At 36.3% G+C, this 25,524-nt stretch overlaps 2 protein-coding genes across 2 annotated transcripts; both read left to right on the forward strand.

Moving 5' to 3' along the window:
- Positions 1–462: 462 nt before the first annotated feature.
- LOC132163749 (probable pyridoxal 5'-phosphate synthase subunit PDX2) lies at positions 463–11,726 on the forward strand. The gene is made up of 7 exons (XM_059574120.1): positions 463–654; positions 740–867; positions 1,444–1,531; positions 1,670–1,743; positions 8,408–8,599; positions 11,212–11,309; positions 11,380–11,726. The coding sequence occupies exons 1-7, from the start codon at positions 600–602 to the stop codon at positions 11,504–11,506; spliced, it is 762 nt and encodes a 253-aa protein (XP_059430103.1). The 5' UTR covers positions 463–599; the 3' UTR covers positions 11,507–11,726.
- A 2,536-nt stretch (positions 11,727–14,262) lies between these two features.
- LOC132163253 (uncharacterized) lies at positions 14,263–16,254 on the forward strand. The gene is made up of 3 exons (XM_059573463.1): positions 14,263–14,342; positions 14,565–14,767; positions 15,518–16,254. Exons 1-3 carry the CDS (start codon positions 14,263–14,265, stop codon positions 16,252–16,254), a joined length of 1,020 nt encoding a protein of 339 aa, XP_059429446.1.
- The last annotated feature ends 9,270 nt before the right edge of the window (positions 16,255–25,524 follow it).

Here is a 25,524-nt window from a genome sequence, read left to right on the forward strand (position 1 = left end):
GGTGCAGCCATCCCAGGAAACAATCTCTCTCTCATATATATATATATATATATATATAATTTGGTTTAGGGGTGACGGACCACCCATGGCACTTAGTGGTTCGGCCACCCTGGCCGACTCATTGGGAGAGCCACCCCTAGCTAAAATGGGGTGGATTCGGCCACCCCTATGACTAAAATTGGGTGGTCAGTCCTTCTTATTTTTTTATTATTTTTTTTAATCTGAAATATTATTTTTTTAAAAAAATTTTTTTTAGTGAGACATGTGTCATATTTGTAGCTAGATTTCTAAGAATAAATTTCAGCCAGGAATTAAATATTTTTCAATCGGGTCCCTTATAGATTGGAGATGATTCTATTCCGCCGCAATAGCATGACCCTGGTTCTTGTACGGGGACCTGCACGTAGCATGACGTCATAGGTTGAGATTTAAGCGACCAAATATAAAACACGAGTCCAAGGTGGTGGGAAGTGGGCAGGTTCCACTCACGAGGAGCGCCATACGAAACGAGAGGTCCTTTAGTTGTTTACGACTCTCTCTCCCTCTCTGTCCCTGCTTCATTCGCACACATTCGCAGACTCGGCTTGTATTTCACCGCCATGGCCGTCGTCGGCGTCCTCGCTCTACAGGGATCTTTCAACGAACACATCGCAGGCACACCCGCTCTCTCTCTCTCTCTCTCTCATATGTTTGTTTGTGTGCTGATGAACTGAATCTCTCTCTTTATTTATTGTGGCAGCGCTGAGAAGGCTGGGGGTCAAAGGCGTTGAGATAAAGAAGCCCGAGCAGCTTGACAACGTAGCTTCCCTTATCATCCCAGGAGGAGAGAGCACCACCATGGCTAAGCTCGCTCAGTACCACAACCTGGTCCTCTCTGGCTTTCTCTCTATTCGTTATTTTTATTATTTTTTTAAATTGGAATTTCAACTGCCAAATGAGAAAACTACACATAGAAGGCCTGAGTCGGCGAAAGCATAATGGAGCAAAACAGAAAGCTTTTATACTTTCTTACATCATAGCGTAATTATGAAAATTGCATTGATATAGTTTGGGTTACTTATTTCACGTAATCATTAATTGGTTTCGTGCTGAAAATGACAGTTGATGTTGATTGGGGGGGAAAAAAGAAGTCGTTATATACCTCGTGATTTCATTGAATGGGTTTGCCTTGTTTTGTTAGAAATATTCAATAACACAGTCAACTCATTTTTTTACTAAGAACAAAAAATTTGAATATTCTGTTTCAAATTCTTGTGGCATGAAGTAGATGATGGTTCAAATTGTCAAAAGTTTTCTTTTGGTCCAATTGTGTCGACGTTTTCTTTTGTCAGATCCCATGTGATTTAAAATGCAGGGTTTGGAGTAATTTATTTAAACTTTCAGTTCTCATATGTTCTTCAGAACCAAATGTAGCTAAATAATTAATTTTTAATTTACCTGTAGTTTCCTGCTTTGCGTGAGTTTGTTAAAATGGGGAAGCCTGTTTGGGGGACCTGTGCAGGGCTTATCTTCTTGGCAAACAAAGCTGTAGGTGGGTTTTGCATCCTTTGTTCCCTTAAAATTGATTTAGGGTTAATTTTATGCATTTAACCTCGATTTCTTTTCCCCTTGATGAAATAAGAGCACCCAAAAAATGTTTATAATTTGCATGGGTGTCATGTCTTTTCAGGGCAGAAAATAGGTGGTCAGGAACTGATTGGGGGCCTGGATTGTACTGTACATAGGAATTTCTTTGGTAGTCAGGTAAGTCTCTGCACTCTCAAGTGAATTATGTTTACCAGGTTAGTTTTACATTGAAGAGTAAATAAATTGTATTTGTAAGTGTAAAGGTCCGGAAATCTGATATGATGAGACATTAAACAAGTTTGGGTGTTTGGATATGAGGAGACATACTTAGTTTGTTTGAGTGTCTTGTGGAAATTGAATTGTTTAGTTATTCATAGCATCTCATGTTTTAAAATCTGCCGTTATGGGGCCTTCAAAAAAACTCGGAATTGGGATTCATAACCAAAAATGATTGTGGCATCAGGTTTTGGAATCTCATAAAACTTTTCAATTGTAATTCTAAATATTTTTGGGGATATCCTTTTTGTTTTTGTTTTTTTTAATTGGTAAGTTATACATGCACCCAATGGCACATGAACCCACAACCTCACCCTCTACCTTGCCACAAAGGGAGGAAGTAACTTATTGGCAAATATTTTTGGGGATATTTTTGATAGTGATTTTTATTTTGAGAATTATAGTGGAGCATTGCATGACTAAAGAAGAAACATGCTCTTCGGAAGCCTAAAACTAAGGCAAAACCAAACTATGTCAACAAAAGTTTATTTTCTTTCATATTTGGTTTTTCTAGAATCGAAGTATTTTCATAATTCCGTAATTGCTGGTTGTGTCCCATAGTCATGGGCCTTGGGTTTTATTTTGTTAATAGGTGATTCTTCTTTAGTTTAGGGCTTTTATTGTGTGCCTTTGGTCCCATCAATTAGGGATTTGTTTACTAGGCAAAATGGGATTTCTTTCTAGTCTATCACAATGCTAACTAAGGCTGAATGGAGGCCAAGTTTAATACATTCTTGAAAATTAAAAGCTATGAAGAATAACATTGCATTAGTGAAGGTTGAGGTACAAAGCATTTATTCTAGCATGGAATCTTTTAAGTTCTGTCTTGGAGCAAATTGGAAATGTTATGGAGAAACTATCAGCTGTTCTATTTGGTAAGAAGCGAATGTATTCCTTCTTTTATTGTGCTTTGAACCAACCCTTTTTACTCAGCAACAAGTGAATAAATAGTGAGTTTGCTTCTGTGCACTGAGGTACTCCTCTAAATGAGAAAATCGGCCTTATCTTGAACCACAAGTATGATTTCAAGAAGAGCCTAGATTGGTTGACGTGGGAAGATGTGTTTAATTAGAAGTTAATGACTTTCATGCAGAGAGCAATCTGGAGGCACTTTTTGAGTGGTTGCATTGTTTGGAAATATTTTAAGATGGTCTAGCTTGACTAAAGAGTGAGAACTCTTCCTTGTGGAGGCTAAACTAAAGGGGACAACTAGCATCTGGTGAGGTGAGTATCAACAAACCGATTATATGGCTATTAGATCTTGGTAAGACGTGAAAGTTTTCACCTAAGTGCAAGCAATGAGCACAATTGCAATTTGCATAGTTGATGTAACAGCGTTATTTTATTGAAGAGTACACCAATAAGTTCTATAATTTGGCTATGAGAGAGAGAGAGAGGGAGACAGAGAGAGAGAGAAAATAAACCCAAAAGGAAGAAACATAGCCGAGCAAAAGCAGTCAGAGCGTGTGCAATGTAGTCAAATCCTAGGCTCTAATACCATGTTGTAGGGTTTGCATGGGATGAAAATAGAGAAAGAAGAGGCTATGTTTTTTAGGTAGCCTCTCTTACCTCATATTATATATATATACACACACAATGACCAAAATACTCCTGTAACAAATCCTTGTCAAAAACATATTCTTTTAGCCCTAACCAACTCTTCTAACACATACCAAATGGAAGAAGAGTCTAAGAAGAAGGCCTTAACGATAACTCCAACAGCAAGTACATTAGTAGTGAGAGAACAATTGTGGATGCTGGATGGGATGAGTCAGTCGACATGCCTCAATGCAATTCTTATGCTTCAAACAAGATAGTTGTTCTACTACTTTTTCATCCCAAGGAAGTAGTGGTTAGAGTTATAGCATGAAGTGTCATACTTGTCATGGTTTTTGTATTATATGCCTTTTCTATGTGTTTGAAATGTGTCACTATACTTGAAAAGGAAAGTCCCAAAAGAGGTCCAAAGGCATGAACTTGTGAGCCCTTTGATGCTAACTTGAATGAGTATGATAGGCATCATTTGTCCACTTTTTGCTGCCACTAAGCAAGATGAAATGAATGAAGGCCACTACCAAGGAGGAGTTTTTTTGAAACTCAAGTTAATCGCAGGGGACAAATATGTTTTTTGGTAATCAATATCGGATGTTTTTAGTATTGCGGTATCTGAGGAAGCTGTGAAGAAGTTGGGATTCAAAATCAGAGTCTCATAAGAGCTAATCCAATTAGGAATTTGTTTACTATTCAAGACAGAATTATAGTCTTATTAGGAGGATAAGATTTAGATTCTATATAAGTGTGTCATTGTACTCATAGTTTTCAAAGTAAAATAACAAAAATTGAGCGTTTTGGTTTATTAAAGGCTTATATGCCTGGGTTGCTTTCTCTTCTTCTTCTCTTTCTCTTGTTCACCGTTCATGTAACTGTTTATACATCTTAGAACAATCATCAATCTTCTATGTTTTCTTCCTTTCCCATCCAAAACCATGTCCCTTGTCTCAGACCTTTTGAAACCCTTATTTTCTCAACTTTTTTGACTTGAACTAAGCCTTCTAAACCTACCTCTAAAATTTGTTCTGCCAGCAAACTCCATGCAAGCTGTTTGCTTCAAGAAACAGTCCTCTTCTACTCTGACCTTATCTTTTCCAATCTAAATTATTTATACAACCCCTGAAGGCATCATTCTACAATCACTAGCCCTAAAACCCAAAACTTTCAGCCCCAAAGCCTGCCACGAAACATGTAAACAGATTTCTCAAAATCTGTCCTAGTCTTATTAGGAGGATAAGATTTAGATTCTATATAAGTGTGTCATTGTACTCATAGTTTTCAAAGTAAAATAACAAAAATTGAGCGTTTTGGTTTATTAAAGGCTTATATGCCTGGGTTGCTTTCTCTTCTTCTTCTCTTTCTCTTGTTCACCGTTCATGTAACTGTTTATACATCTTAGAACAATCATCAATCTTCTATGTTTTCTTCCTTTCCCATCCAAAACCATGTCCCTTGTCTCAGACCTTTTGAAACCCTTATTTTCTCAACTTTTTTGACTTGAACTAAGCCTTCTAAACCTACCTCTAAAATTTGTTCTGCCAGCAAACTCCATGCAAGCTGTTTGCTTCAAGAAACAGTCCTCTTCTACTCTGACCTTATCTTTTCCAATCTAAATTATTTATACAACCCCTGAAGGCATCATTCTACAATCACTAGCCCTAAAACCCAAAACTTTCAGCCCCAAAGCCTGCCACGAAACATGTAAACAGATTTCTCAAAATCTGTCCTACATCAGAGGGTTTTGTGCAATAAATTTTTTATGTAAATCCTTAGATCTTCTAATGATACTAGAAGTCTGGTAGCATATGGTTAATTTTACAGGAAATCGTTGAATGAAATCAGTAGTTTTGTTTTTTTAACCTTATACTAATCCATCAATAGAACAAATCCTTTTAGTACACTTGCTGGCAACCCTGAGTGTTATGCAGGGTTATAGGTAAATGTATTGAAGAGTTCTTCTTCTTGGCCTGTGTAGTTCAATTCAAAAGAAGCCATATTAGGTTTCTGGAAGCTTCTCTACATGTGGGATAACTTGGAGTTCGTCTTAGTATTTACTAAGCCATCTTGTGGGGATTTTAGAATTCTAATTGGTATAATTACTTCCTTGTTCAGAGCTGGGCCAAAAGGGGCCCCGTATGCTTCAAGCAAGAAAAGGAGAGTTTCTGATGCTGGCAGCTTCCAATTAATCAAAAGCTGCCCTGTTTGGTATTCAAGTTTGAAGAAGTAACCTTCTTGTTTTCAAAGAAGGTGTTGACTAAAGTAGAGAGAACTCTGCTAAAGATCTTTTTTTAGGTTCAGATAAAAAAAGTAGTGTGCTGAAAGGGTTTTGGCTGGCTGTTTGTAATCCAAAAAGGAGGGTGTTTTGGGTTGAGTAGTACGCAGAAAAGGTTTTAGGTTCAGATCTATATGTGGATTGGACTCACGAGCAATTTTGAAAAGGCTATTTCATTCTGGGTAACGAAATATTCCTGCTGAGTGTTATTTGGTCATGCAGGAAGTTGTGGAATTAGAGATAAAGGGTGGTTCTTTTTTAAACATAGAATTGGAGATGGGGAATATGTGTCGTGATATGGACACAGAAAAGGGCAGCTGAGATTATAGAGATGATTGTTTGAGTAATGGTGAATGAAAACAATTGGGTTTTTGTATTCCAAATGTCTGTATCTGCAGATGCCATGCTGAATTCTACTTTGGAGGATAAGTATTTCGGTTCTTACTCCGGCTTCTGGGTTAATAAAGTCAGCGTGGAAAGAGATTAGTGGTCTTCTTCCTGTTGTGAATTGGCATAACTTGTTTTGGTTCCAAAGGCTTGTACCTTTTATCTTATGGTTGGCTTTCAAAGGGAAAGACATACAGGGTACATTGGCTACAGTGTTTTGAAGCCTAGTGGTTGAGTGTTTGAACCGAGTGATCTTCTCCTATAATATTACCGAGTCTATTCGGTATTGGCCTATGTCAAATTCTGGTGCATGAAAGCTGGTTTTACCAGAGTGGGTTCCCTCAATTTGATACATATTTTCCATTGCCCTGATTTGACAAATTTGGTTGGAAAGAGATTAACCTAGCATTCTCTGTCTACTACAAGTATGGGGAGGCCGTTGAAAGAGTGATCTAGTGCCAATGTGGCAACCATGTCATGTGGATGCGCTTGGATGGAAAAAAGTTGAAAACTAAAATTTTCTTTGGTTTGGAGTAGAAGCCCAAGAGTTTTTCTTCTAAATTAATGTTTGTTTAGTTTACATTGTATTGTCTCTTAGTAAGTTGTGATTGGGGATGTATTTGGACTAATTATTATGTACATTGATCTTTATGTATTGGAAATATATTTAGACTACCTAGAAGTTGAAGTAGAATTAATGTTAGAGCTAGTATACATATCCTATGTGAAGGAAGAGATAAAAAAACATTGAAAATCATTATTCTCTTTTGATACTTATCAAAAAAATATAATACAAGTTTGGTTGAGCATTGCTCTCTTTTCCCTCTCCTCTTGTTGTGGATTATTGTTCTATATTGTCCCTTTCCCCCTCCTAAATCCAACCCTCATCATTGGAATCAATCTTGTACACTTCCCCACTAAGCTAATAGGTTGGAATTCTTTAATGTCTATGGCCCCTGGTTTGTTTGGTATAAGAGAAATGAAGGTGGCATTGAGGCTTTTTTTTTCAAAACATACGTCTATCTTGGAAATCATGGAAGATATTCATAATGTCTGCTTTGAGTACCCCTTCAACCACTGCTGATCGAAATCCTAAAGGAAGCTGCAGCCTTAACGCAGCTCCATTGCCCAACTAAACCAGTCAAGGCCTTCCCGAGAACCGCACCACCCACCTCTACCATATCCTTCCACAACCAGATAACGCCCAAGCCTTTTCCACGTCTCTAGATAATGAAAGCTTTTGAACCTACTTTATAGGACTCCAAGAACTCCTTCGCGACGTCAACCTTAAGTAGCTCCTCCACGATCGACGACAACCATTTCAGTCTCTTTGCCCACAGAGACAGAACACATAAAACCCCTGGTTCGTTTGAAGATACGGAAAATAGGGACACCCACCTCCATCATGATTTGTACGATTTTGTTTCTATAAAACAGCATCTAGAGACCCATCACAACTCACCAAGAAGAAGATCAATGAGAAAACCCACACCGCCACCGTTGCTTGGATGCTAACCACATATTGTAATCATTTCAGTCATGCAAGCGTATATTGTAATCAATTGAGCCAAAATTACATTTCCCTCCAGCAATTCTTCATTAGGTCAATCTTACTTTATCAAAAAAAAAAAAAATCTTCATTAGGTCAATCTCTCTCTCTCTCTCTCCCAAGGATACACAATGTTAGAGCTAGTATATATATATGTGAAGGAAGAGATAAAACAACATTGAAAATATATTTTTTTTTTGATATAATAGAAATTTGGTTGAGCATTGCTCCCTTTTCCCTCTCCCTCTGCCTCTCCTTTTCTTGTTGTGGTTTATTGTTCTACATTGTCCCTTTCTCCCTCCTAAAACCCAACCCTCATCAAAGAGCTATCTTGCATATTGTTAGGTATAGATTCTTTAGTAACAGCTTTGCTTTGAAGTAAGGATTTATGAAGTCTTTCCTTGGGTATGAGGTTATGTCCCATAGTTTATGTAATTTTGGATCAACACTGTAGATTGCTTTCTTCTTGAATAGAACATTTATAAAACATTCATACTCATGAAAGCTTTGTGTTTGTTATTGTACTCACCTAGAGGTTTCATGGATAAGTAGGATATGTCATGTATGGAGTCACCTACCACCCACCACCTCCCAATCACTAAAAAAAAAAAAAACACAAAAAAAAAAAAAAATGCTTGGAGTTGATGGAACATAAATTTGGGTCTTTGCTTCTACAGAAGTCCTCCTTATTAGGGATTGACTTCTTTGAAACCTTATGTAGTGACACGTGAGTCAATTTATTGTCACCATCAACTTCTGGGGTTTCACAAGTATGTTTGTTATCTAAAAAAATCATGTTTATTCAGATCCAAAGCTTTGAGACAGAGCTTTCAGTACCAGAGCTTGCATCTAAGGAAGGTGGTCCTGAGACATTTCGTGGAGTTTTCATTCGAGCTCCTGCAATCCTTGAAGTAGGGCCAGAAGTTCAAGTGCTAGCTGATTATCCTGTCCCCTCAAACAAGGTGTTGGATTCAAATTCTGCTGCTGAAATGCAAGAGGTTTGTTGTTATATGCTCATTACCATATGATTTTTGACTGGTCATACTTTAAAAGAAAAAATATCCTCTATTCAATATATAAACTAAAGTGTATTTATTTGTCTTCTCAAAACTTTGACTGGCCTTGTTGCTGTTTAATTGGACTGTAAAATATAAGCCTGCAACACATGCTTGTTTCCTATTGCTGCAGTTCACAATCTCTTCTCTATGTTGTGACAAAATAAATTATTGTGTTCATTTCAAACAAGTAGAATAATCACATCATACTACAAGAGTACAATCAACCAGTTCCAATTAGTGTATCAACTATTCTATCGTTTGTGGATAGAGGAGATAAGATTAGCAGTGATGGCTCGTAGAATGCATGTTATATCATGGAATTATGTAACACAACAATTTCTTAAATTTTGCCTATATGGAACTGGTATAGCATCATGATTTTGGATCTTCTGAAGGTTACACGGATAGAGAACTGAATATCTTGTGAACTGGCTATGTGATAATGTGCTTTTTTCTTTAATACTCACAGATTGATGATTGATGCTCCTTAAACATGATTGCTTTCATTTTTTTAGACTAAGAGGACTTTGTAATGTGCCACTTGTGCCTTTGTTCACTTCTAACCTATATTAGCTTTCAGCTAATGTAAATATGGAGCCACCGTCATACTGAAATCAGTTTATTATCAGTTTATGGGTGGAAAAGAGGGAAGTGGGAGTGGGAGGGAGAGGAGAAAAGAGGGGGGCGGGGTGGGTGGGGTGGTGTTTGTTGGGTTCTTTATGACTGCCTGGAGGCCATGTTAATTTTAATATTCACCCCATTTTTTATTGACATCTTCTCCTTCCCTGGCCTCCACTTTCTGAAAACCCATTACTCCACTGCCTTGCAAAGACCGTATGTGTCACAAGTTTCAGTCATTCAAAATAAGGAAAGGACAGGAAAATCCCATTCCGGTTAAGTTTTCCTTCTCCCACTTGGGGCCCTTGAAGGTCATAAGGCTTGCCTATGTGCTTGAGAGACGCACAGAACTTACAAGCTGCAATTTCATTTGTGGCAGCAAAGGCAAAAAAAGAAGGTAAAAGTGCTTCAGTGATCCCTTAGGTATGGCCTTTTATCAAATGGCTACTAAAGGTTCAAAAGTTATTAATTTACTCCCAAGGTTAGAACCGTTATCGCATAGAACCTTCCGTCTACCTACCATTAAATTTTTAAAGGTGTTGTCACGTCATACCCAATCAGAAGATGAAAGGTGTCTCGTTGGATAAAAAATATAAAAATAACATGAAAAAATAGGAAATTATAAAAATAAGAAAATAATTTTTGAAAAAGAAACTCTGTTTTCTAGAGGTGTTCTGACCACCCCCATATTCTCTTAGTGCTTGAAACATCGCTGATTCACCGGGTCAACTCACCAAGTTTGGTCCCCCCCTATCCGTGATTGTTAGGCCTTTCGTTGTGTTACTCGCTCCATTACTGAGTCGACTAGGAGTTAGCTTAGATGTTTAGATAATGAACTCAGGGATGGACTCGGACCCCAAGTACCAGAAAGAGGTGGGGTGAAGCAAGGGGTTGAGGACTCGTTGGAGGAAAACCTTGGCCCGCTTCACAAACAATCCAAACCCAAACTGTCTCTAAAGGTTGAGTTGAATTCCTTTTATTTCTCCCACACTTTCTTAGCAACCAAATGGAGCATGATTAAAATTGTGTTCTTTCACCCCTTTTATAAAGCACATTGACTGCAGACTATCGCCAGTAGTATAAATCTGATTTCCTTTCTTTTTCGGTGGCTTTCTCAGTTACCAAACAAAGCATAAAGCACACATGCACGTATATGTTTTGTTATGATGTTTAGTTGTGATGCTAGATTGATCATTTCTGTAACCCATGCGCTTAAACTTGCTTTGTATTGCTTTTCTTACATTTTCTCAGCACAATGTTTTTCTTTAGTAGTTGGAGGAGTCCATTTCCTTGCATTGTTTTCTCTCAGCAATGGAATTCAGGACCTGGTGGCTTAGCTACCCCGCCCTATGTGCAATCCCCTGGATGAGCCAAGCCCACTTGGTTAGCTTCTTCAAAAGAGTCTGTCCCTTTTGGATTTGATTCAAATGTGGCTCTCTCAAGAAAATGCTTCCAAATTGTCAATCCTATGTGAAATAGATCACAAGGGTGCCCGTGATAAGCTCAAGGCCAATTGGAGTGGTTTGGCCATTCCCTCAGGCCCATCTGGGGGTGGTCGAACCACCTCCAAAAAATTTTGTTTGTTTTTTATATAATTTTTTTATTTTTGATTAAACGGGGCAATGTTTTTTTTGATTGGGTATGACATGGTAGCACTATTAAAAATTGAATAGATGGTGAACGAAATGGTTGATTTGATCACGGTTCTAACCTGAGTGAGTAAATTGATAACTTTTGAACTTCAGAAATGATTTGATAAAAGGCCACACTTTAGGGTTCACTGGAGCATTTTTCCCCAAAAAAAGAAGAAGCACCTGTTAGTGATCATAGCCTTACACAATATGCCACCGGAAGTAGTTACCTTGGAAGTAATAATATAAATTAGTCAATCTATTTTTGATGGCATGTTTACTTGCACATTATCGATATTTCAGGAGAAAGATTGGTCTGAAGAGAAAGTGATTGTAGCTGTAAGGCAGGGCAACTTGCTAGCGACCGCCTTTCATCCTGAATTGACAGCAGATACTCGATGGTAGATGCATTTTCCAATGTTCAATTATTTTTCACCCCCTATATGAGGATCTAAACAACTGCTTTTGCAGGCATAGTTACTTTTTGAAGATGGCAAGCAATGTTTTAGAAGAAGCCTCAAGTAGCATTGTTGCTGTTGGAGGAGTGGATTTAAGTTTAAACAAACAGCCAAAGAACGACCTTCCCATATTTCAATAGTTGCACAGAGAAACCAATAACTTATCTTTTCTACATGCTTTTTCGGAATGATTCTTCTTTCCCTTGAAGGCTGACATCCATATTGAACAAGTATTCTCTCTGTTTGGTTTAGTTTTAAGGCTGATATCCAGCTCTGCATCACAGATGGTGTATATAGAATTTGAACATCACTTCTTTATGGTAGCTTGGAATTTTTATTGAAGTAATTATGTTTAGTCAATTGGGTTCTTGTTAAATGGCAATCTACATATGTATGATAAAGTGACCATGTGGCATTTACCATTGATGTTTTATTAGGATGTTATGCACAAATGAAGAGGACTAAAGCTGCTTGGGCATGTGATGGATACAAATCTAATGTTTTTGTCCCTCTTTAAAACGCCAGGGGCCGCTTTAGTGACGAAAGCCCGGCGGGGCGGTTGTAGAGTCTGCTATGAGGATGACATTTATCAGGCAAAATGTAAACCCAGTTTCTTCTTGACAATGAATTTTGGCTGAACTTTTCCATGATCATGCATAAATAACAGAATTATAGTCTGGCTGTTAGGTTTCCGGTGCTCTTTGTTCCAAATCTACACGCATGCTCTCACATACTAGATTGCCTCTTGCATTTTGTTTCGATCATCGATGGTTGTCACTGCGACATCATGATAATTCCTGTATGATAAAAACTGCCAATAATAGTAGGAATAACCAATGACATCGACGTTCAGGGGAAAATAAAAAACAACAATAATAATAAGAATGATGATGCTGGTATAAATTGATAAATAAATATAAGGAAAAACTATATTTACCCTTCTCTAACTACTATCTTATTTCAATGTTTTTCCAATGTTTTCTTAATGTTTTAACTTTTGCAAAGTCTCCCTAGGGGTGTTCAAACAGGGTGACTATAATCGCTAACTGTAATCGCTTGTGTAGCCCTAGTCTCCCCCAACTCACTGTTGGGGCTGCAATGTTCTTCCTTCCGTGCTCAAAATGACCATAAATAATGCTGAGTAGCATTTCTTTCGATTTTTATTCTCAAGACAAACATTAACAAACAATCCAAAGTCATGGTTGGATATGTGAGGCCTATGTGTGGGATCCATATGGTCTCACAGATCAAATGGTAATTTTAAAAAGTGGGTAAATGAGAGAATAATCAAAGGAGGAAATGAAGCATTTTCCAATACAAAATTTTAATATAGATGTCACATCATAACACTTTGTCAAACTAAAAAACACTCCTCAAAATGCATTACCAAACATACACAGTTCTTTTGACTTAATTTTTGTGGAAAACTACATTTACCCCAATGTCTCCCTCCTCCCAATTTACCATTGGGGTTGCTATAACTCATTCAGCAACCCTAAATGACAAATATCACCCATAAGATAAGATAAAATTAATTAATTAATTTTTTTTTTAAAAAAAAAAATTTGACAAAGTCCGTTTCTTAGCATTCTTGCCTACGTGACACATTTACATTCATTTTTTTTTTTTTTTTTTTTTTATAAAAAAAAAAAAACAGCAAAAGTAAAACAAAGAACAAAAGAACAAAGAAAATGCTGAAAGATGGACACTTAGAAATGTAGAGGAACAATTTTTTTTAAAAAAAATTAGAGTGGAAGAAAAGTTGAATGTATTTGTTCCATGTGAGGTCCAACAGCGAGGCCTCAATCGTCAAAAGCTATATACGCCTGCAATGACCTGTTTTGAGCAGAAAGTGAAGTGTGTTTCATTGCCCCCAAAGGCTCCATTTATATCGTATTAAGCAACATATTGCTGACCATCTTTTCCATTCTTAGAATTAAAAAAAAAAAAAAATAAAGTAGATTGGATTGATACGTGCGATGTGGATGCCGGCTGAGCAAACGTGTGATTGCACCAACTCTATCTCTAATCTCTATGGTTGACTTTGATCACCAATTACGTGTTGAGGGGGTGAAATCTTCATGCATGTACATAACTTGTATCTTAATTGTAGTTGCAGCGTCAATTTCAACATGATTTTGCGTACTTTAATGACAGGTGACTTTACTTTAGGTAGCCTCATTATATATATATATATATATCTTATTATAGCATTGCGGCCGGCATGATCCAAGAAGCTACAGAATTAATGAAAAATATTATGGAATAAAATCAATCTATATATATACAAGAAAATAATCACTCCAACAAATAAGACAGAGATCATAATATATTGACATGCTTAATAGTGATCAAAAGCTTGGTCGGGGGTAAAAAAAAAGAATGTTTTTACAGAATCTAACTTTTCCAAATCTTTCATCCATATTTGCATAGGTAGTAGGATTGGACTTTGACGCAGTTGTAAAGAATATATACATGAGTTTAATAAAGGTTCTTGCAAATCTAAGACCTCGGAGAAAATGTTGCTGTCTTACAAAGTTGTTAATTAATTTATTACAAGCTTATACAAACACATGCAACTTTTTCAAGTTTCATTCGGGTTTTTTTACTTATAAAATGGTCCAAACCCTCTATACTCGAAGCAATAAATGTATAAGAAATGATTGCAGAAGAGCTATTTCTTAGCTGTTTGTTTATAGGAAGAAGAAAAGCCACCTGAATTAAGGCGAACTCCAAGCTAGGCTTATTTCTCACAACAACACTGTCTTTTAAAGGCCCCCTTTTCACCCTACTCTTTCCATCTCTTTCCTCAATTCTCAAAGCAATAGAAAAATCTGCAGAAAGGGAAGAGAAATAAGCAAAAGTGCAGTTATATTATACACCATAGTTCATAGAGATGGATAAAAGAAAGTCATGCATTTTGCTGGCTTTCTTTATTCTAGTCCTCTCCATGGATGCCATCATTGTTCAGGGTGCGAATGGAAACGGCAACGGAAACAACGGCAATGGCAATGGAAACGGCAACAATGGCAATGGCAATGGTAACGGGAACAACGGCAACGGCAATGGCAACAACAACAATGGCAATGGCAATGGTAATGGAAACAACGGCAATGGCAATGGTAATGGGAACAACGGAAATGGCAATGGAAACGGCAACAATGGCAATGGCAATGGTAATGGTAATGGAAATGGCAATAACAATGATGATACAACAAATTACAAAGATCTCACACCAGCAGAAACAGGAGAGGAACGAGCTTACTGTAATGCAAAAGGGGCATGCAACTCCAAAACCCTTCAATGTCCATCTCAATGCCCACAGAGGAAGCCCAAGAGCAACAAGAAGAAGAAGGGATGCTTTGTCGACTGTAGTAGCAAGTGCGAAGTCACTTGCAAGTGTAAGGATCCTTTCCCACAAACATCTTCAACCTTCATTAGTACTTCAATTAGGATTCTACTACATGCGGATGCAGTTATCGGCAATAACCGCATCTACATCCACACTATTATCACTTTTAAGTAATAGCATCTGCATATGTTATGCGATTACTAACTCCTATCTGCATAGTTATTGCGGTAATTGAATACAGTTATTAATCATTCTCCACGTTACAGTTAATAGGCCTGTTTTAGTCTTTTGCCCCTTCATTAATTAGGTCTCTATTAGGGCCTATTTTAATCGATTTTGAAAATGTTCTTGGCATGTTTTAGTGTTCTTTTTTAAGCCCTAGTGTTTTATATGAAATCCACATCTTGATTCTACATTTCAGCTTAAAAATAACAAATAAAATACAAATACCTCATGATAGGTTCATCCAGAAAATACAAACATACAAATTACAAAGCAAGGTTGATGAATTTGTTTAAGAGTACGTAGATAACCACATCTGCATGCCCATATGTGGTTAGTAGTTTTTACTAACTGCATTCGCATATGCGAATAGTGGGTAGCGGTTAGTTGCAGTTAATAACCATATGCATGTACAACCTTAACTTCAATTATTTGTTACATTTATTATGAATATCTTAAAACTTTATTTGTCTCTCTATTACAAACGTCGAGCGCATATTTTTTTTGTTGAGTATATTTAAAAGTAGGAAAATATATATTGAATCTCAACTAACACCAAGTTCATGGCATTTGGCAGGGAGAAGAGCCAACTGCAATGGATATGGCTCCCTCTGCTATGATCCTCGATTTGTTGGTGGGGATGGTGTAATGTTCTACTTCCATGGAGCAAAGGGCGGAAACTTTGCCATTGTTTCAGATGATAACCTCCAAGTCAATGCCCATTTCATCGGAACCCGACCACAAGGAAGGACTCGCGACTTTACATGGGTCCAAGCCCTCGCTATCATGTTTGACACTCACACAATTGTCATTGCAGCGAAGACAGTCTCAAACTGGGATGACAATGTCGATGCTCTCATTGTTAGTTGGGATGGTGAGGCTGTTGACAACGCTACTGATGGAGAGGCAGAATGGAGGACTAATGGTGAAGAAAGAGAAGTTGTAGTTGAAAGAACCGATGATGCAAACAGTATAAGAGTTACCATTGCTAGGCTGGTTGAAATAGACATTAGGGTGAGACCTATTGGAGAAAAGGAAAACCGGGTTCACAATTACCAGTTGCCAGCAGATGATGCTTTTGCTCACTTGGAGACGCAGTTCAGGTTTTCCAACCTAACAAATCTTGCTGAAGGAGTATTGGGTAAGACATACAGACCAGACTATCTTAGCCCTGTCAAGATTGGGGTTCCCATGCCAATGATGGGTGGGGAAGACAAGTATCAGACTCCATCTCTCTATTCACCTCTTTGCAAAGCCTGCAGATTTCAAAGGAAAACTGGGTTCACTATTATTAAAGAACTTGCTCAGTACTGATGAAAATCAAGATAAATAAACATAATTCTGTTTTAGGCTTCGGCTTTGATTTGGTTAAAAACAAAAATAAGGGCTCTAAAGTTCGTCCATGACATGATCATTTTCATAGACTTTTAAGTGGTCATTTTACAATCAGTTGTATATGGTGAAGGCAAATTTATTTTATTTACTTAATATATGAAAAATACGGAGAAGACCTTGAATACGTTTTCCTATACTCTAAAACATGTACAAGTATTACAAATTTTTACAAGTGGGGTGAGATACCTTTCAATAATTAAAGGGAATCATATCACCCTACATAAGAAAAGACATTTGTGCATGATTGACTTGTCTTATATGGCTTGAGTGAGCTTTTTATTTTGAGATGATGTTCTTTCCTTTGATGGATTGTTTCCATTGTGGTGTAAACAATGTAGTTGGCATATCTTGGCATTTCCTACACCAAATCTGTAGATTTGATGATATTCTTGATCTTGGCTCAAGCCAGGATTTGGCGGAGCTAGACGAGAATGGTTTCCTTGATGTTTGCTTGAGCCAGGATCAAGAAGAGCTAGACCAAAATGGTCAGCTAGATGTTCACTTAAGCAGAGCTAGACCAGAATGATCTGCTAGATTTCCACTCGATCCAGGATCAAATGGTTCCTTTTGCACAATGTTGTGAACTTCTCTAACCGTTGGGAACACATACGTGAAATAAACATATCATAAGCAGCGGAAAATTCCCAAGGGTCGAGTTCCATGATGAACATAGCACCAAGTTTTTTTAAACATAAAAACAACATGTATAATCTTGAAGAAATTGTGCCTTGGTGTACAAAACTTCAAGAATTGTTTTGTGATGGTGTTTAGAGGCTAGGTTTTGCTCTCAAGACCACTTGGATCTTCTCCTCAATTCTGATTTGTGACCAAAGAGTGGGTTCTTATACACAAGTGAAAATAATAACCCAATGACTTGCAAACAACACCTAAAGGGGGGTTGAATAGTTGTATGTCAATATAATGCAAAATTTAAAAATTAGTAACCGCCCAAACATTCACCAAATATAATGAAAGCAGTAAAACAAAACACAAGTAGTTTGGTGATGAATGAAAATATTTTGAAAAGCTCTTCAAAAGTAAACCACTATGGGGTAGCCAAACCCAGAAAGTCAAATGGACTATAGAAGAATGAGAAATGACAAGAAATTTACACTTACAAAATATTTGAAGTTGACACTCTCTTATATTAGACAAGTGACTTGGTCGTCTGCTATCGCAATAGTTCTCTTAGAATCTCTAGACAATTCTTCTACTTGATCTCCTTTACTGAAACTTTGGTAGGTTGAAGAATGTTTATGAAAAAAAAAAAGGTTGTGTTGTTTAACCATACCAAAATCTAAAAGAGGAAAGACATGAATATTATAGGCTCAATGAATAATCTCTTCGCACACGGCTCTATAGCTTAAAGTTCGTACATAAATTGTGCATGAAGAGACCTTAAATGGACTTGGAAACGGCTCTAGGCTTAGTTCGAAATTGTTATTTTTCAGTACGAACAGTGATAGGTTTCCACACTAAAAGAAGGATCCCTTTGGTGGCGCATTCGAACTGCACTTGGAATGGAGCTATTAGCCAACCTTTGAAAAAATCTGGAACAAGTTGAGTTTGAACTTGTCTTAGAATGGAACTTGGAATAGATGGCTCTAGAATGATCTTCATGCTTCTTAGTTTGAACTTGAATTGGAACTTGACTTAGAAAGAAGCATTATGTCCAGTCTTAGTTTGAAGTACTTGACTTACAACGGCACTTAAGACGGATGTATGTGTCAAGCTTCAAACATCTTTTACAATTAGAGTATGCTTGTTATGCGCGAGCTGACAATTATTTTATGGATTGTTTTTCTTTGCTTAAGCATGATTTTTTGTGGTACATTTCACATATTCTTGTGTACATTTTAAAGCTTTTATTTGGGTTGAGTTTGACTATATGATAAGTGCCAAAATATTCATATTTTAACCCTTAACTTATATTTGTTAATTTCTTAGTTTTGTTTGTTTATGTTATTTTATTTCTTTTTTGTATTTTCTTTGTTTTATAGGTTTTTGGAAGAAAAGAAAGCATTCATAGAAGTATCAGACTTAAAGGACAACCTAGGGAAAAGCTAGAAGATTTGAAGCAAGGAAAAGCATTCTGGTAGTGCGATCGATCGTAAGGAACCTGTGATCGAGCACACTTCTAGAGAGGTCCAAACGTGAAAAGCAAGGTGTGCGCTCGTGCGCACAAGAGAAGACTCAATCGCATTGCGATCGAACACAACCATCGAGCGCACACGGGATGTGATCGATCGCACCCGTTAGCTGGAGAATTCCAGAAGCTGTGGCTAGACTTCATTTGCTTTCCATACTAGGGTTTTTCTAGTCCTAGTTGCACTGGGACTAAACCCTACGATTTTACTAGGGTTTATAGGTTTTCTAGAGTATTCCTAAGCCTATAAATAGATTTCTAAACCTCACAATTGGGATCATCCTTTAATACACAACTCTTGGGGAGAGAAATTGGAGGCTACTTCAAGGAGTCGTTTTTGGTTCTTTCTTTCCCTTTTCTTTTTAGTTTTATTTTAATTATGTGTAACTAACTCTTTAGGAGGGCTATATTGAAGCCTTAATTATGTTTATTTAATATTTCAATATTGACGCCTTTGTGATAATCATATTGTGTTGCTTAACTTGATTAATTCATGTTTTCTTGAATTCCTCATATGTGTTTGTCTAATCAACATATGTATGTGGTATGGATTAGTTAATGAAATTAATTTGTATGCTCGAGTCCTGGGTTTAATAAGAGTAACAAAAGAAATCTACACCGGGTTCTTGGGTTAATCAACATGGGGAACCGGGAGTAGACACACATGCCCTAGGCCTCATGTATTTGTTGATTTTCACAGATTTATGTTTTCTTAAAGAACAACTTAGTAGACGTCCATGCTAAATCCTTTAAAAAATAAAAGAATTAGAGTAGACACCCATGCCTAATTTGTTGCTTAGGCAACTCAATAACTTAAGGAGTAGATACCCATACCCTTAGGTTGGCAAACATTAAGTATTCATAATATGATTGAAGCATTGACATATTGTTATATTATTTGAGCATGATTAGTAGTGGATAACAAAGTCCTACCCTTATCTTTATCTTTATTTCTTTTCAACATATCAATATCAATTTCGTGACAACTTTGGTATTTTAATTAATTCGAAGCAAAATCAACAATCTCCGTGGGATCGATCTTGTACTTGCTGCACTATACTATAGTTTTGATCTTGTGCACTTGCAAGTTAAAATGTACTAAATATTATCTATTAATTTAGGTAGTATTTGGCACAACAAGTTTTTGGCGCTGTTGCTAGGGATCGTTTGATTTTGTTTGAATTTTTTTTTTTTTTTTTTTTTTTAAGTTTTTCTGCAGTTACTGTCCTGCCTCTAGAGGTGTGCTCGAGCGCCCATCCAAGGTGATCGAGTGCACTAGTGCGATCGAGCGCATCTCACGGTGCGATCGATCGCACATCTAGATAGTAGCACAGTTATTGCACTAATTATAGATCTGATTTTTCTTTTCTTTTCTTTTCATGCAGGGTTAGTTGAGTCTGCATCTTTGTAAGTTTTATTTTTTATTTTATTTTTTTCTTTTTATTTTAACATTTTGTTATTTTATTTTTAATTTCACACATGTGGGGAGGCATTTCGATGCCCAATGGACCATGTTCATTATGCCATGACCCTTATCACCATGTTAGAGAATGTCCTTCAATAAGACAAATTTCTAACAAATTTTTTGGGCATAAGAACACATCATTCTTTAGACCGGGGAACGATCGCTATTTTGATTCCTGTAACCCGTCATGGAGCCAACAGTCCAATCTCTTATGGCAAGCTCAAGCTTCCGGAATTCATGCTCCACAATCTCATGGACTGCAACATCTATCATATCAGCAATTCTATGATCATGCATATTCCTCTCAATCAGCTCCACTACAGCAATATCAGGCTGAACCACCTCTTCTTGAGTTTTCTGAAGAAACGTTAGATATGATGAATACATTGATTAAGAGAACATGGCAAGACATTGAGGAGAGGAAGGCCCACCGCAAACAAAAAGGCGATATTCTCAAAGAAGAAGAGCCCCAAGTTCAGTTGGTGACCAATCCCAATGGACACTACATGGAGGATGAGATTATTTGCCACCAAGAAAAGGAGCCATCTCCACAGTTATATGGTCAATCATATTCTTGTCTTAGCCCCAGTCTGAGGCATTTCATTTTCAAGAGAGTAGCTCATGAAGAGAAACCATCTCCCATTTATGAAAATCAAGTGGAAGAGGGGAAGGAGGAGCAAACTGAAGTATCACAAGAACCACATCGGGAAAATGAAAAGAGCATTAAGAATTCTTCAACATCAGCTTTTATTCCTGAAATACCAAGAGTCCATGAAAGAAGTCTGCTAGAGCTACCAAATGAGAGAATTGAGGACATCAAGATAGATAAACTGCCTGAGTACTCTTCATATTTTATTCCAGTTCATGATTCCCCATCGGATGAGAAACTGTTTGAGAAGACTCAGAGTGCTCCACCCTGATCTACAAACAATTGGAATTCCCTTGCTATTTTGTTTTTGTTTTCCATTGTTACTTTAGTGGTTTATTTTCAGGAATAAGTTTGCTTTAGTTCAAGTTTGGAGGTATGCTATGAGCCATGCTTTCCAGATAGTTTCGTCCATCTACCAGGTAAGATCTTTCCATGTTATAGACATGATAAGTGCCAAATGTTGCATATTTGGACCCCTTTATTTATATTAGTTAATCATTTAGCTTTGTCGTTATTTAATATTTTGTGTTAATTTTGTGTTTTGTAGATTATTAAAGAAAAACTACAGTTTTAAAGAGAAAAATGCAAAGTTTGGAAGAAAGCATACTTTGAGAAGACCTATATGATGTGGTTAAGTTTAATCAAATCCAAGAAAAAGGTTAAATTAGATTAAATTGGATAAAAGATTAGATTGGATAAGATTTCGGATCGGATTCAAATTCAGATTTTGTACATGTCTCAGTATTTTGACCATAAATTTCTTCTCAAATATCTGATTGAAGTGATTCAAGCAACATTGGAAAGCTAATGGAAAATACTACAATTTGTTGTGAAATAGGATTTTCCTAATTCGTAAGGTTACTATGCCAAAATCGCCCCGCAAGTAAAGGACACAAATCTGGACGAATCCTATTATGATTTTAGACTTCTATTTTGACTGAGAGACAGACCTCCGAATTATCTAGGTTTAATAGGGCTTCTAGGACTTCCCTAAGCCTATAAATAGACTTCTTTGCATTCAAGAAAAGATACACAATTCCAGAGACTAGTTTTGGGATACAATTTTGGAGACAAAATGTAATCCACAGCTTTTCTTTTAGTTTAGTTTTTCTTTAGTTTAGGTTTTATTTTTATGTGGAGCTAATTCCCAACTAAGGTTGGGGATGAAGCCTCACTGAGGAAGAACATCAATACTTTCATGTAAGTCTTTATTTATTTGATTTATTGGGTTTATTATTTCAATTGTTTTACTTCTTTTCAATGTGCGGAGTGATTTTTGGATATCTTTTGTGAATCAAGGATACATTTGATGATTTAAGATAATTTCACATAATTGATTGCTTAATTTTATTTGCCTAAATAATTGGATATCCCTTGTGATTTGTTCTACGGATACATTTGGTGTTTCAATTAAGATTGGATATTTTTTGTGATTTACGGATATATCTGATAATTTAATTGATATTGGATTCCTCTTGTGATTTGTACAATGAATCGATACATGGGATGATTTTAATTAATTGTTTGAAGCATAGTAAAACATATCTAAGATTTTAATTGTGAGAACTTCAAATTAATATTGATAAACATGGAAGTATGTTGTTATAATTCGGTCAGTGTGAATTCTCAAACCTTAGTATTTTATCTCTTAGTTTATTTTAGTTAGTCTATGTTTGTCTTTTAATTTTTAAAACTAAAATTCAAAACCCTTTTGGAACTAGGTTATGATTTAATTAGTTTAGACATAAATTGCTCTTTCAAAAGCACAATTCCCTGTGAGTTCGACCTCACACTTGCAATCCATTAAACTACAATCGATTCGTGCACTTGCGAGTTAAATAAATTTGCACAACAAGACACATTCGGGACAATGTGCAATTTAAGTTTGGGGGGTATGGGAACACTTTATACACACTTTGTCCCAATTTAATTTTGTTTTTATTTTTGTTGTTTGTTAAAAAAAAAAAAAAAGGAAAAAAATAATTAAATATATGCATGTTCATTGGTGTCTTAAAATTTTGGTTGATCTGGAAGAATTGTGATTTGATTGCATTGGTGAGCTTAAAATTTTGAACACATGATCTGATGATAGAATTTTTCAGTTTGATTACTTGCTTTTGACAGTTGAGAATTCACATGTTTGATATAATCTATGCAAGCACATTAGCACATAATTTGTGGGGTATGACAAGAAAGTCTGATGTATGTGTTTCTATGTCTTTGGTGAAATTGGATGATTTATTAGATGGATACTTTGGCATATATATATATATATAATAAAAATAAATAAAAAAGAAGAAGAAGAAAAAAAAATCATTGATAAGCTTTTCACTAAGTAACTGGACCTCTTGCCTCATTAAGCATTGAGTGTTCACGTCAAAAGGTGAAGAATTTTGATTTGGTTAATGTCAGGGTTAGTTTGACTTCGTAGTTTTTTTGACTCGAGTTAGTAAGTCCTTATGTGTGTTTTACACCTAATGCCCTAAAACCATCTGGTTTGGGAGTCATTGGCCAAACACTCGCTACATGGGTCAATTAGAAAGCTTAAGGGAACCAAACATTGCATAGTCTGACCAAGAAGAAAAAGAGAAAAAGAAAAAAAAAATGCCATTGTTGTTCATTCTAATAGGGATTTCAGTGAACTTTGAGATATTGAGACATTGCACATTGTAAATAATTAGAAGCTTCATATTGGTGTACTAGTTCACTTTACACTGTTTCGAATTTGTGATACCTCAGCCTGTCTATTGTAAGTAATTAGACTTTAAAATTACAATTCATTGTGAAGATGGAGTTTATCTTCTTAAGCTTGCTAATGAATGAAAATCATGGTTTTGACTGACACTTGAATCTTTGGATAACATGAACTTGTGCATAATGTTTGTGGGTAACATTCCTAGAAAATCCTCACGAGACTTCACTCATCCTCTAGGGAATTCCTAGGGGTTTAAAAGGCTTGTTGCATACGCTAAATGCAATCATACATCCCATGAAAGATGTATTTATCTTTGTGTTTTCGGTTTTCATTAAGATGTATTTATCTTTGTGTTTTCGGTTTTCATTTTGTTTTTAGTTTCGTACTACTAAGGGACTAGAAATATGTAAGTTTTGGGGTGTGATAAGTGCCAAAATATTCATATTTTAGCCCTTAACTTACATTTGTTAATTCCTTAGTTTTGTTAGTTTATGTTGTAACGCCCCGATATTTGATGTTAGCAAATATTGAAGTCGTGACGCTGCAACTTTAGAAAATACAATCTCACAGCGGAGTATGTATATTTTTTTCTTTTTTCTATGACCTAGGAATAACTTACACAACACCATTGAGCTGACTGAAATACCTCAAGGTGATATATTATTAAATAAAATAGAAGCGTGGTTTTCATTACAACATATGTACACACTAGGTGTACCAAATATATGCCATAGATGACACCTAAATTAACATAGAAATATTTATTAAGTTTACACACATCACCATACTTAATAAAAGCGATTAACATAAATGAGACTTGCTCCATAGAGTAAGCATAAATCCTGTAGCAGATGGTCTATCAACCATCAAAACCAGTAAAAGAACCATCGTCCTCACTTTCTATTCCTGCATCAAGATCTATGTAAAGATGACATTATCATATTTACATAGGCAAACAAGTGAGTAATCTATTTTCCTAGAGATAAAGTCTAAAAAGACTAGTTTGAACAAGTAAGATTAAAGACTAAAATATATAATAATGAATGAGTTATGAATGCAGCGTAATGACAGATTAGTTTGTGTTTTATGATAATCTTTCTTCAAACCTCTTCTCATGAGCTCTCAGCCCGCTTACGTCCGTTATGTCCCACACACTTTAGAGGTTTACCTGTTTGGTGCTGGCAACTACACCGCCCTAGCTTAGTTATATATTAGGCCTGTTGGACGGTTATATACCCCCATCCACTGAGATACCGACAGTTCCTCGCGGTAATCCACCCAGCTTGTTCTTAAGGTGGCTATCTTATCAGCCCATTTTATTAGATACATTATGCAGCAGTTGTATTGCAAAATTATATTAATAAGACAAAATAAGAATTCCTATAACATAAAACAAAGCTAGTACTCAGTAAGTATATCCATACTTACTCTCCTTAGTGTAGCATTCTGCTCCACTTCTGCGTATAAATACATACATACAAACAATACTTAGTTCATTCTCCAATAATATCATTGTTTAAAGACCCTCATCTTTTTATATTTATTTATTATCCGTCACCTTGGGAAAGATGAAGATGACGATGGCACAGGGGATATAGAGGGATTAAGTTTATCTAATTTGACGTGGAGTGTGTGTTGGACCCTCAAAATGACGTGAAAAAGCGTATTTACCATTTTTAAAAAGTATAAATAAAAAAGAACACGTGTCTTATTTTTATTGGGTATGATGTGGCAATGTAACGATTTCTGTTAAGTTATTTAACGGAAAATGAGTTCAAGGAGTAAAATGTTATTTTGGCCTACCCTAGGGACCTATAAATTATTTTTTAAACCACAGGGAGTGATTTGTAAATTAGGCCAACCATAGAGACCAATTTTGCATTTATCCCTTTCATTTAATCCCCTGGCAAAATGGATTAATGACCTCCAATTATTATTATTATTATTATTTTTTCTTTGACATGTCCGCACAAGAGGGTGGGGAGGAGAATTTGAACTAATGACCTCTACTTCGTTAAGCGTAGTTCCAGCCAATTGAGCTACTTCTTAAACAATAATGACCTTTAATTATTAATAATCCAAATTTGACGGCAAATTGGGTTGCTTCAGTAGTTTTGATTGAGAGTCCCAACTTGTTTACTTGAAATCAAAACCACAACTTTATTTTAATTAGTCTTGTAATATTATTTCAAGTGGTTCTCTATTTTCCCATACTTTAAAAAGCAAATAATACT

The sequence above is a fragment of the Corylus avellana genome, chromosome ca10 (genome assembly GCF_901000735.1).
Source record: "Corylus avellana chromosome ca10, CavTom2PMs-1.0".
Classification (NCBI taxonomy): domain Eukaryota; kingdom Viridiplantae; phylum Streptophyta; class Magnoliopsida; order Fagales; family Betulaceae; genus Corylus; species Corylus avellana.